This window comes from Erpetoichthys calabaricus, chromosome 5 (genome assembly GCF_900747795.2).
Source record: "Erpetoichthys calabaricus chromosome 5, fErpCal1.3, whole genome shotgun sequence".
NCBI lineage: Eukaryota > Metazoa > Chordata > Cladistia > Polypteriformes > Polypteridae > Erpetoichthys > Erpetoichthys calabaricus.
In genome coordinates this window covers 44,431,471-44,443,832 of record NC_041398.2, presented here as the reverse complement: position 1 = coordinate 44,443,832, position 12,362 = coordinate 44,431,471, and the positions used below count along the sequence as shown (strand labels likewise).

The 12,362-nt window shown below is 41.3% G+C and overlaps 1 protein-coding gene across 1 annotated transcript in view; it reads left to right on the top strand.

Annotated features, from left to right (window-relative positions):
- The window catches only part of ccdc166 (coiled-coil domain containing 166), a 38,063-nt gene extending 27,790 nt beyond the window's left edge, over window positions 1-10,273 (top strand). The window contains exons 6-8 of the mRNA XM_028801486.2: window positions 7,215-7,294; window positions 7,577-7,753; window positions 9,893-10,273. Of these exons, the coding sequence (XP_028657319.2) occupies window positions 7,215-7,294; window positions 7,577-7,753; window positions 9,893-10,096 (461 nt within the window). The 3' untranslated portion in view covers window positions 10,097-10,273. The remainder of the gene's footprint in view (window positions 1-7,214; window positions 7,295-7,576; window positions 7,754-9,892) is intronic.
- Window positions 10,274-12,362: the final 2,089 nt, after the last annotated feature.

The following is a 12,362-nucleotide window of genomic DNA, read 5'->3' as shown; positions in this document are numbered from 1 at the left end:
CGTTTAAATTCATGTTTCCCTCATCAAGCAACACTCGATACTCCACAATGGCAAAGGGAAAGCAGGATTTTAGAAAGTTTTGCAAATTTATTAAAGAAACAAAATCTCACACTGACACAAGCGTTCAGACCCTTTACTATGGGACTTGAAATTTGGCTCCGGTGCATCGCCTGCTGCTGGGCGAGATATTTCTGCACCTTGTTTGGGGTGCACCAGTGGTGCGTTTAATTGACCGGACATGATATGGAATGGCACGCAGCTGTCTATAGAAGGTCCCAGAGCTGATAATGCGTATCGGAGCACAAACCAAACCATGAGGTTAAAGGAGTTGTTGGCAGAGCTCTGAGACAGGAGCGTGTCAAGGCACAGATCTGGAGAAGGCAGCAAAAATATTCCTACAGCAATGAAGGTTCCCAAAAGCACAGTGACCTCCATAGTTTGGATCAGCCACAACTCTTCCTAGAGCTGGTTTCCTGGCCAAGCTAAGCAAATGGGGGAGAAGGGCAATGATAAGAGAGGGGACCAAATACTTGATGGTCATCCTTCCAAGAACTTGTGTGGTGATGAGAGAAATTTTACTGAAGGACAGTTATCACTGCAAAACTCCACTGATCCGGGATTTATAACAGAATGGCCAGACAGAAGCTTCTCCTCTGTAAAAGACACATGGAAGCCCTCTTGGTGTTTGGAGAAAGGCACTTAACCCTAACCCTAATCTCTCAGATGGGGAGAAACAGGAGGCTGTTGTCAGATGAAACCAAGATTAGCATCATGTCTGGAGGAAACCACGAACTGCTCATCACCTGTACAATACCATTCCAACTGTAAGGCAAGATGGTGGCAGCAATATGTAGCGCTGCCACATAAAGATAATGTTTTCTGCTGTTGATCGGTTGTTGGGGGGGAACAGTCTTCCGACAGAGATTGACAGCAGTACCCCAGAGGTGGAACTTCCGGTTGGTTCGGGGATTCATTTGCATAAAGCGCGCCGTTTTAGAGGGAAGAGAAAAGAGGAGAAGGGGTGTGAAAGAAGAACATCGTTTGATAAAAAAGGCAGATCAGCTGCTGCACTGGCCATGGGAAAAGCCTAGGAGCTCCTACAGTCCTGTCAGAAGGTGGATGGTCTTCTGTTTTGTACCTGGAAATCGATCGTTCTGCTATTACCTACGGACTCGGGTGAGCTATCAAAACAGACTTACTATACTTTAATCATGGCGCAAGTCTGACTGTATGTCTTTTATGACGAAGAGGAGATTGGATGTATAGTCCGCTATTTTCAGGACTCATCTGCTCGCCGGCCGTTGCGGGAGTATTACAGTGGACAATCTGCGGATCTATTTATTATCTCTGGAACGGGAATTGGGGGAATGAATACTGTTGATGTATAGATACATGTATATGTGTGTGGCGCTGCAAATTAAGGGTTACTTAGGTTCGGGCGGGGCGATCCATGTGTAAGGGATTGTTTTTCTATTTGTTGTTTATTTGATGGACTACAAGGATAAATATGGACTATGGTGTGCAGTGACCTATAAATGCATTGATATTAAGGGATTGTTTTTATTAGAATGAAGGCTATACAGGAAATTTATTAAGGTGTGATATTGGCCTATCCTGTTATCATCTACCTTTAGCTAGGACAGAATAGTGGTAGCAATAATCTCAGGCTAGTGCTCGAGACGAATTGTTACAAATATGCTGTTGGGTTGTTTTTAAGCAGCAGGGACTGGGAGATTAGACAGGGTTGAAGGAAAGCTGAACAGAGATATGCGTAGTTAAAACCCGCTCTAGGAACTCAGACTGAACCAAGTGTTCACCTTCTAACAGGACTATGGCACTTAGTACAAAGTAAAGACAACACATTAGGGACATGGGGACAACTCTGATGATGTCGTTGAGTGGCCCAGCCAGACTTGAACCCAATCAAACATCTCTGGAGAGACCTGAAAACAGCCATCCACTGAAAGCCTCCATCCAATCCGAGAGAGCTTAAGAGGGTCTACAGAGAAGAATGGCAGAAAATCCCCAAATTCAGGTGTGCAAATCTTGTTGCATCAGACCCCAAGAAGACTCCAAGCTGGAATTGCTGCCAAAGGGGCTTAAAATGAAGTACTGCGTAAAGGGTCTGAATACTTGTGTCCATGGGATGTTTCGGTTTCTCCTTCTTAATAAATGTGCACAACTTTCTAAAATTCTGTTTTCGCTTTGTTATTTTGGGGTATTGACTGTTGCTTGATGGGGAAAAAACAAATTTAAATGATTTTAGTCCAAGGCTGCCAAAATAAAAACATATAAAAAAGTGAAGGGGTGTGAATACCTTCTGAAGGCACCGTCCATTGGGTACGTGGAATAGCATTAAATTGTGCAGGTTTGGGCTTCAAGTTTCACAAATTAGACTTGGGAGACTCGGAACAGTGGAAGTAATTCATTTATGCCAACTAACAGTTTTTATTACAATGTAGGGGATAAGAACATTTTGGAGAAGAGCAGGCTATTCAACCCAACCTAACCTGACTTTCCACATCCAACTAATTCTTTTCAAGAATATCTTTGGTAGCTTATTTCATGTGTCGTTGGTTCTCAGAATGAAGAAAAGCTATCTAACCGCTAACTGAACTCCGTCTTGTTGAAGAACTCATGATAAAGTAACTGCTGGCATACACCTCAAAAAATCTGTTCATTATTTTATAAACTTCCTGCAGGTCAGCTTAAGTTTTCATTGCTTAAACTCCTTCAACTGCCCCATTAGTATCTCCTGCTCTTCTGAGTGTCAAGAAGTGTACAGATTCTGTTTCTTAAGTATAACTTTAAGATCATTATTTTTTTTAATTTAACTTTAAGATCGTCATTTTTTTAATGATCATGTTTGTGAAAAATACCACGGTGCCATTTTATTTATTGTTTTGGACATCACCACTGCCAATTTGTGTATCGTTCAATGCCTGTGGCATATTGTGATGGTGCGCCGTTGCTACCTGGTGACTACCAGAGTTCACGACGTCATCACACCACTGATACTTAAGATGATGGAGCACTATCAACAACTTTCAAAGCTAGTGAATAAATCTATCATGAAAGTGAGGACCTTTACCTGTTTTTTGAATTTGAGTTTCTACTTCACAAATTGGGTTTTGGTAAACTTTGCTTTCATTGATTTCTCCACATTCCTGATAATGAATTGTGTGGTGGTGGTGCCAAAGCTTGTTGCTTTGCACCCCTCATATTCACCAGATCTCAATCCCTGTGACTTCTTTTTTTGTCCCTAAAATCAAAGTTTAGACTAAATTTGTAATGGAGAGAATAATATGTAGTTTGATAATATATTTTTATTATTAATGTCTAACATCATAAACATTTAAACAATTGTCGAATATTTAGAACGTTTCAGTGTCTAAACAACAGTCTAGTACAGACCTGGGCATTTTACAGACCGCGGGCCATATCCGGCCCGCTGACTACCTTTGACCGGCCCACGTGAGTTCGTAGTAAAAGTGTAGCGACATCTATTACTTTGTGATAGGTGCACGAAATACAATTACACGGCTTTTATTTTGAAGGCCACTATTGTTTTTCTTAATTATCAGTGTGCTTATGCACGTCAGCAAATGTGTTGAACAGCTTCCAAGAAATTAGCTCTTAGCCCTTAAATATGTCAGCTAACATTAAAAAAAGAAAATGACGCAGAATGTAGAGTTTTTAACAAGACGTGGACTTCTAAATATTTATTTGCTGAAATCAAAGGTAAAGCTGTATGCTTAGTGTGTGGAGAACACATAGCAGTGTTTAAGGAATACAATTTGAATCGCCATTATGAGAGTAAACACGGAGAAAAATACAAGAATTTCAGTGATGCAGAGCGGGCACGAGCATCGGAAGATTTGCTAGCTAAACTGCAAAAGCAACAAGAACTTTTTACAAAGCTCCACTCATCCAGGGATGCAGCAGTCAGGACCAGCTTTGTAATATCCCACAAAATTGCAAGATATAGTAAGCCATTCTTTGATGGGGAGTTTATCAAAGACTGTTTGGTGGAGTCTTCAGCGCTAATATGCCCTGAGAAAAAAGTTGTGTTTGCAAATGTGCCTCTCTCGAGGCGTACCATAACGAGGCGGATCAAGAACATCGCGGAGAATTTGGAGCTTCTACTGCAAAAGAAAACGGACAATTTTGTCTTGTTTTCCTTGGCTTTGGACAAGAGCAGTGACGTCCGTGATACAGCCCAGTTACTTATCTTTGTATGTGGATTAACGAAAGACTTTGAGATGACGGAGGAGCTGGCAGCTATGCGGCCAATGAAAGGGACTACAACGGGGAGTGATTTGTTCACAGAGGTAAATGCATCCATTGACACGCTGGGACTAAAATGGGACAAACTGATAGGTGTTACAACCGACGGCTGTCCAAATCTGATGGGAAAAAATGTTGGACTTTTGAGGCGGATGCAAGATAAAGTGACTGAAATTAACCCAGAACAGAAATTGATATTTTTGCATTGTAGCATTCATCAGGAGATGTTGTGCAAGTCTTTGATAAAAATTAGCCATGTTGTTGATGTAGTGACATAGGCTACCAGACAGCTGTGAGATGGCTCAGCCTTGGCAAGGTGCTTAAAAGAGTATGGGACCTGAGAGCAGAGATTCAGGAGTTTTGTGAAAAGAAAGACAAGGACATTCCAGAGCTCTCAGGTACACACTGGGTTGCAGATCTGGGATGTGACTGCACTAATGAATGAACTAAACACCAAGCTGCAAGGCAAGGGCCTCTTTGCACACGAAATGTACAGCTTGGTGACAGCTTTCATGAGAAAGTTGAAGTTTCTTTCAAGTCAATTAGAGGGCAACATTCTCACTCACATGCCAACACTGAAAGAAGTCACACTATCGGCTGATTACCTCCACAAGTATTCATCCATGTTAGGGGCACTGCATGGTGAGTTTTCAAGAAGATTTGAAGACTTCAAAACAGTTGAGAGTGAAATGCACATGATTTCTTCTCCCTTTACTTATAGTGTGGATAATGCACCCAGTGATGTCCAGCTTGAACTCATTGATCTGCAGTCTGATAATCTACTGGCCGAGCATTTTAAGTCAGTATCACTGGTAGAGTTTTATTCCTCTCTCAAAGAGGAAATCTTCCCACACTTGAGGAGGCATGCTCAGAGGATGTTTGTTCTCTTTGGATCTACCTACATCTGTGAACAAACATTCTCAGTGATGACGTTTAACAAATCCAGATACAGATCCTCTCTCAGTGATGATCACTTGTGTGCTGTCCTTCGCATATCCACCTCAGAAATTCAACCTGACTTCAGTGTACTTGTTCACGCCCAAAACAGGCTAGATTTCTCTCACTTAACACCAAAAGAACTGAGGTAAATTAATGTGATGTTGGTCTTTGAAAACTAGTTAATAAAGTTATGATGCTATTTTTTAAATGCTGAAAAAAATGCACATTTTCTAAATTGTTTTTATAAATGTTCCTTAAATAGTACAATAATTCTGTGCTCAACACTTATTTGATTGACTGTTTGACATGTTTGGTTTACTGTAAGTTGATGCTTCTATTTTACATTAAGTTATGATGCTAGTTTTTTTAAACAATGCAAAAGTTGAAATTTTCAAAACTGTTTTTGTGATTGTTCGTTAAATAGAATTTTATATCTTCTACATTTTCTCATTGTAATATTAGATTTACTGTTTCTTATAGTGATATATCATCTATATTGGAAATTAATTAAGAATATTGTGGGTATTAAGTATATATTAGGTATATTATATATATTCCGGCCCTCTAAAACCATTCCAATTTCTCATGTGGCCCCTTTGGAAAAATAATTGCCCACCCCTGGTCTAGTATTTTAAAATGTACTAAGTTGTCTAGGTCAGACCATGCCCTGGGATGTTTACGATTTACCAGACCAGATAAGACAGTAATAAGACCAGCAATGACGTATGGAGCTGTGACCTGGGCAGTAAAGGGAGTGCAGGAGAAGACGTTAGATGTGGCAGAAGTGAAAATGTTGAGATGGATCTGTGGAGTTACAAAAACGAACAGAATAAGAAATGAGACCATCGGAGGAACAAGAAAAATGGGAAAGATCTCAAAGAAAGTAGGCCGAGGTGTTACAGACATGTGGTGAGAAGTGACGATGAATCTGTGGGCAAAAGAGTCCTGGAAGTGCAGGGGAAGAAAAAACTAGGGAGAACAAAGCGGAGGAGGTGAGTAGATAAAGTAAAAGAAGATCTGAAGGAAAAGGGCTTGACTCGCTAGGAGCTGCTGGTCCATCTGTATGGAGAAGATTGATGGAGAAGCACATCGACGCCACACAGAATTGGGAAAAGATGAAGAAGATAAGAGATTTTGTTAGGGGGAGAGCTGACCAGGTGTTCAGGGACACTTCACATTCTAGAAGCCATTCCCCCAGGATGGGACAAGTAAGTATGACTAAGAGAGGGAAGGAGGTTTGAGAAGCTGGTTTACAGTTTAATTATCCTTTCTTTTTCACTTGTTTGAAATGACAGAAGATGCCTGAGCTGTTTCATTGGTGAGTCAGGGTGCCACCGTGTCACAATAAGAGGAGGCTTGCAAAGGCATGTTTACTTTCTCTTTGCCATTTTCCATCTTGAGAAGACCATCTCTCTCTCGGCAGTCATATTTCAGACAGGCTGCTTGGCCCTACGCAAATGATGACCTGAAGAGCTGAGCAGAAAAGAGCTGAAGGGAGAGAGTCCAGGGTAACTCCAAGTTTAAGTGCCGCCTGAAATACACATCTAGCACTATCGGGTAGTATGGTTTACAAAGCCACATTTGAATTGCTTTCAGTTTATGGCACTAGTTATCATATTTGAAGATACTAATAATACATGATCTATAATACATGCATGAATGTGTAACTCTTCTCCTGCCTGCTATGTATGGGATTTGGTGGCATTCTGTTAAGGTCTACATAATAAAGAGTGTAAAAGGCAAAAGAATCTCGAGGAGAGTATTTTGAAGGTGACTAAAAGAGAATTGCTCGAAGTTTTATAATAAAGTGTTTTTTTTTTTACAATTCCATGAATTTTTGGATTCCCCCTTGTACAGTATACCCTATAATGTCACTTTCAGCCCTTTTTGAGAATTTACAAATTGCACATATAGTGGTACAAATAGCTTGAAGGCACACCAGAACTACAATCTTGGCTCAACAGCTTCACCTACTTATTGTCTTTCAGAGTTGGCGAGTAAGATTCTGCAGAAGGAGAATGAACTGGCCAAACTAACAAAAGAAATTGAGGCCCTACGTGAATTTAAGGTACCACCTCAAGTTGTCACTACTCTGCAGTATGACTGATGAGAGAAACACCAAAGGGTGCTTTTGGGTGGACTTGTTGCTGGTATGGGTGGCTGTTTTGTGTCGATCTCGGCCTTACCTGCTTGTCTCCATTCTGTTTTCTCTCCATTCACCTGTCATGTGTTTCACACCACAGCTTTTGCCTGATTTGTGACCCTTTACATCAAACGTAATCCTCTGGGCTCCATCTCATGATCTCCTCCACCTCAGATTCCAAACTCTTTTCTCTTTCTTCTTGCACAGCTCCTCCAGCAGGAACAGTTGTCTCGAATTGCGGAGCTGGAGAAGGAGGTGATGCAAATGAGAGGCCAACACTGCCAGAGGCTGCTGGATGTCAAAGCTCGCTGCCTGCAAGAAAAAGCAAGTCGTGAGGAAGCGGCCAAGCAGCAGGTGCAAGCCTTAGTCGTGGCGGCTAACAAGGTGGGGACTACTTCTGCCTTCTTTTGTCTGTGTCTTTGGGTAAAACTCAGGTTGGGGGCAGGCAGATTAACAAAGATGTACATACATTACTCGAATCAACATTTATTTTAATTAAATGAAAAAACTGCAGGTATTACCCATGAAAAAAAATAGCTTTTTATAGAAAGATAATAGAATGGTGACTGATAAACTATGGCAGTGGCACATAGTGTACACATGTTAGGATTACTGTGAAACATCTGACCAACACAATAAGCAGAACTGTGACGAACAGCAACTGATGCTGGTAGAGAAAAGATCGTCCTCCCAGGACCAAGGGTTGGAGAAAGTGAAGATACAAGTCACATGTCTTGTCTTGGTGTCCACTGTAGTAGTAATAATAACAGTCATTGATTTATTCATTCATTTTCTATTCCATTTATCCAGCTCAGCATAATGAAAGTCCAGACACCAGTTTAGCATCGTGGAGCACAATGCTTGCACCAGTCCTGGAAGAGGCATCAGTCGATTACAGAGAATATTACAATAATATGCAAATTGTAACATGACATCACTGTCTAAGGTGCTAGATAATATTTAATCATTTCAGGCACAGCAGCACTGTTGTAAAGCAGGTGAACTAGAAAAAAGATTCCATATTTATAGGTAGTAAGATCTCCAGAGGTTCTGTAGCTGTTGAGGTATATGTTATTTTGAACCTACCTTGAAAATTTGATGGTAATTGTCTGCCTTTACCACAATCCAGTTTGATCAAATGGGGAAAAAAACAAGCAGATGGCACATTCCGTACTGTGTCTGCAAGAACTTTGGCCAGAATCTTAACATCTGTGTTTAATAGTGAAATTGGTCTGTGTTGTTGTATGTCCATTTCGAAAAGGTTTTGATTTTTCTTCAGATATCGGCACCTAGTGTGATGTCTTCATTTTTTGCCTGTGCCTTCAGTAGACAGGGATAGCATTAGTGGACTGAATTTAAGAGATTTTTATTTAATTTCTTAACCCTTAAACTGCTGGAACCGGCTACAGTTGGTTTCCAGTGCAATTTGGAAGCACACCGAAGCCGAGCATATGTGGCGACATACATTCGGTGACGTATATTCATTGAATGCTGCAACTGGCTATAGTTGCTTCACAGAGCAATTTGTCAGCACGCCGGAGCTGATCAGTCAGTGCTGTATATTCGTTGAGCAGCCAGCTCATCACCACTGACGACCCCGGCAGCCTCACTGTCTCTGGGATTCAGCCGCTGCACCAGACTAGCCTGCCAGCATCAGCATTTACCTCTGTGTGTTTGTGTGCAGCCAGTTCAAGCACAGTTGGCTCGGTGATTTACTGAATTTCATCAATGGCGTCAGTTGCACCTTGTACATATAATAATTGATTATTGCAGTAGTTTTTTTTTTTATAATTTTTACAGTTTATTTGTAGTGTGTAAAATGATTAGTGTTGCAGTAATTGTGATGCTCTTTGCATGAAAAAAAATACGTGTTCCATTAAAATTCCACATTTTCTTTATGAATTGCGACGTTTACTTAAAAAATGCAGCAAAAAAGTATTTGGTGTCCAGGGGTGCATTAACCCCCAAGTATGTGGCGGTTTAAGGATTAATACAATTGTGATTGTAGCTCTCTTAGCCAATATATTTTGTGCTTTGGGGAGATTGCAACATTTCCTGCATTTTGGAGCACACAAAAGATTTATTGAGCTTGTTTATCCATGCCGCCTGAAGTCCTTGAATTTCTATTTTATGAAGCTAAATCTCTTTAATTAGACCATTGATTTCATTACCTTCCAATGAGCAAGGTTTTCTGAAATATATTTGCTTATTTCTCAGGCTTCAGTGACATTGGTTCAGTTGCCGTTGCTAGTTTCTGTAATTGTGCTCCACGTTTCTTTTTTTATTCATTTAATGACCTATTATCTTATTAGCCCTTTGTCCATATTTATAATAAGAATGACATCATTTAACTCATTTGAGGCTGACTTTTTTTTTGGTCATGACAGAGAGTAGAATACATTTTTTAGAAAAGTGGGATAAATGCCAACAGGTATGTATTCTTCGCTCTTTAACCTGGTACGTCATGCCAGCAAGGTTTCTAAAGCTGCCGTTCTTTGAATTTCTATTTCTCTCCACTTCCAGGAGGCATCGCGCTGCTTACAGGAGCACACTCAGAACATCGTCCTGGAGAACCGTCGCTTGCGGCAGGAACTGTTGGAGCTGATCCGCCGAGCCGAGACTCTCCGCACCCAGCAGGTGAAGCTTCAGGCACAGAAGCAGCTTCTTCTCAATGAGCGGAAGTACACTGAGGATCTGAGGCAACTTCGACGCAGACAGAAGGACTGAGCAGCGCTTCTAGGTGACTGCCATGACATTGCTTTACAGTGATGAAAAGTAAGCTCCCACTACAATGCCAGTAATAAAAACCCTGCAATTTTTCCTTTCACGTTACCATAAACCAAGCATGTAAAAAAACACTCCATTGTGTTTGGAAATTGGCAATAAACAAACAAATGACAAAACTGTTTCCATTATTGGAGGGTTTTACTGCCTACACAAAGCAAAAAACAGAACCAGGGCTTGAAGTGGGCTGGTACTCTTGAAACTCCAAGGCCCCCCTCAACCTGCTTTTTGCTTGACGGTGTTCAGAACTCAACGAGCCCGCTCTCTCATCACTTGAGACTTCACGATGGACTCTCCCTGCTTTTCAGTCAATTGTAAGTTGTGCAAGACTTTGATCAGAAGTATTGTAGCATGTCGTTCCACACAAACACAAACATAAACATATTATACTGCCGCTTGTGCATATCCACTGTGGGCACTGAACTGAGCACCTTACATGACAGGGTCCACGAACACCTTAAGATTCAGAACAAGATCTACTAATGATTGCCATGTTGGAGGACTGGCACTGGGTCAGTGCAGTTGTGCTCATTTTAAATGGGAAGGGATGGTCCAGAATTAAATGAATCCAAGACTGAATTTCTAGGCCATGAGAGGAATGAGATACGGCAATATTGTAACATTTTCGGACTCCCTTAATGCCATTCAGGGTCGATTTGACCTTGAATGGGCTTTCAGTAAATAATGAGTTAAAACAGGAAAACATCAAATATGGCATAGTGTTTTGGACTTCAAATCCTGAGGATGTGGGTTCAAATCCCAATTACACTTTAGCTTCAGGGAGAGATGATTGGACATTTCTTTTTGAGAATATCTTGGTGACGTGTAGAATTGAGGGTTCCTTCAATAATGACAGGACTTCCAGGTCTGGAGGCTGCAAAGCACCCCAACCATACTCATGTTTTGTTGTAGGGATGATGTTCATAATATCAAACCCCAGCCATAGTGGAATCCGTGTCACCTGAAGAGTTTCACTTTTAACTTCACCGTTAGCATAACACTTTTCCAAAATGCTTAGTGATCATCAAAGTGACTCATTGCAAATGCAAGATACACACAGATGTTACCCTTAGACAGTGGTGGTTTCTTTCTTGTTACTCTCCCATGAATCCCATTTTTACTCAAATCTCTTTCTTCTCATGGTGTCATGCACATGGACCTCAGCTGAGGGTGGAAAAGCCTGCAGTTCTTTGGATGTTGTTTTGGGATTTTCTGTAACTTACTGAATGAGTTGTCACTGTGCCCTTTGGTTAATTTTGAGAAGAAGGCCATTCCTAGGATGATTTCCCACTGTGTAGTGCTATCCATATCTAAATAATGGCTCTCACTGTGGTGTGGAGGAGTCCTATGGCATTAGGCCTGGTTTTGGAAACCTTTTCTGATAGGTAAATTTCCAACTACATTTTCTCTCGCCTCTTCTAGAATTTCCTTTAATGGAGGCGTAATGTTCTAGAAACCTTGTGGTGACAACTCCTGGTAAGGGTAGGGCTTAGATTGAAAAGGGGCAAGTACCTGCTTACCCAGGCACAGCCAGATGACTTTATTACTTCAATAAAAGTAACACTGTACAAACTCTTCTATATGTTTCTTCTGGTCACCTTGTTCTTCTATTACATTTTGCCATTCATTATGTCAAACACACAAACAAGAGGATACCAGAAAAGGGGTCAAATCCTTTTTCCCCCTACACTGTACCAATGATGTGAGGACACATGGTACAGTAAAGATCAAAAGGCTCAAATTTACAGAGTAAAGCAGGACAGTAAGCCATGTCTTTAAAGGGGGAGCCTTGGTGGAGACGTCTGAAGGGTAACCTCAGACTAGGGGGGCAGCCTTCAAGCCTCCCCCTGTATGTTGAAGGGCAGCAGATGAAAGCCAACCAGGGACTAGGGACTTGATGCTAAGCAACCCCTATTAGTTACAGAGGGTCTACAATCCCTGGGGTGGTGGTGGGACACCAGCATAGGTCCTCCTGCAATAACGGAAAGATCAATTAGGAGTAAAAAAGACCACACCCTAGTAAAAGCGAGCCGAGTTTACAAACAAAACATTTAACAGACAGAATGAGAGACACTCAAAGAACAAGAGCCACGCAGTTAGAAGGCCAACTAAACTGAGTGAGAGGAAAGGCGAACAAGAAATCAGACAGAGCAGGCACAAGTGGTGACTCGGTCCAAGATGACTGACTAATGTCCTCTAGCAGAATCTT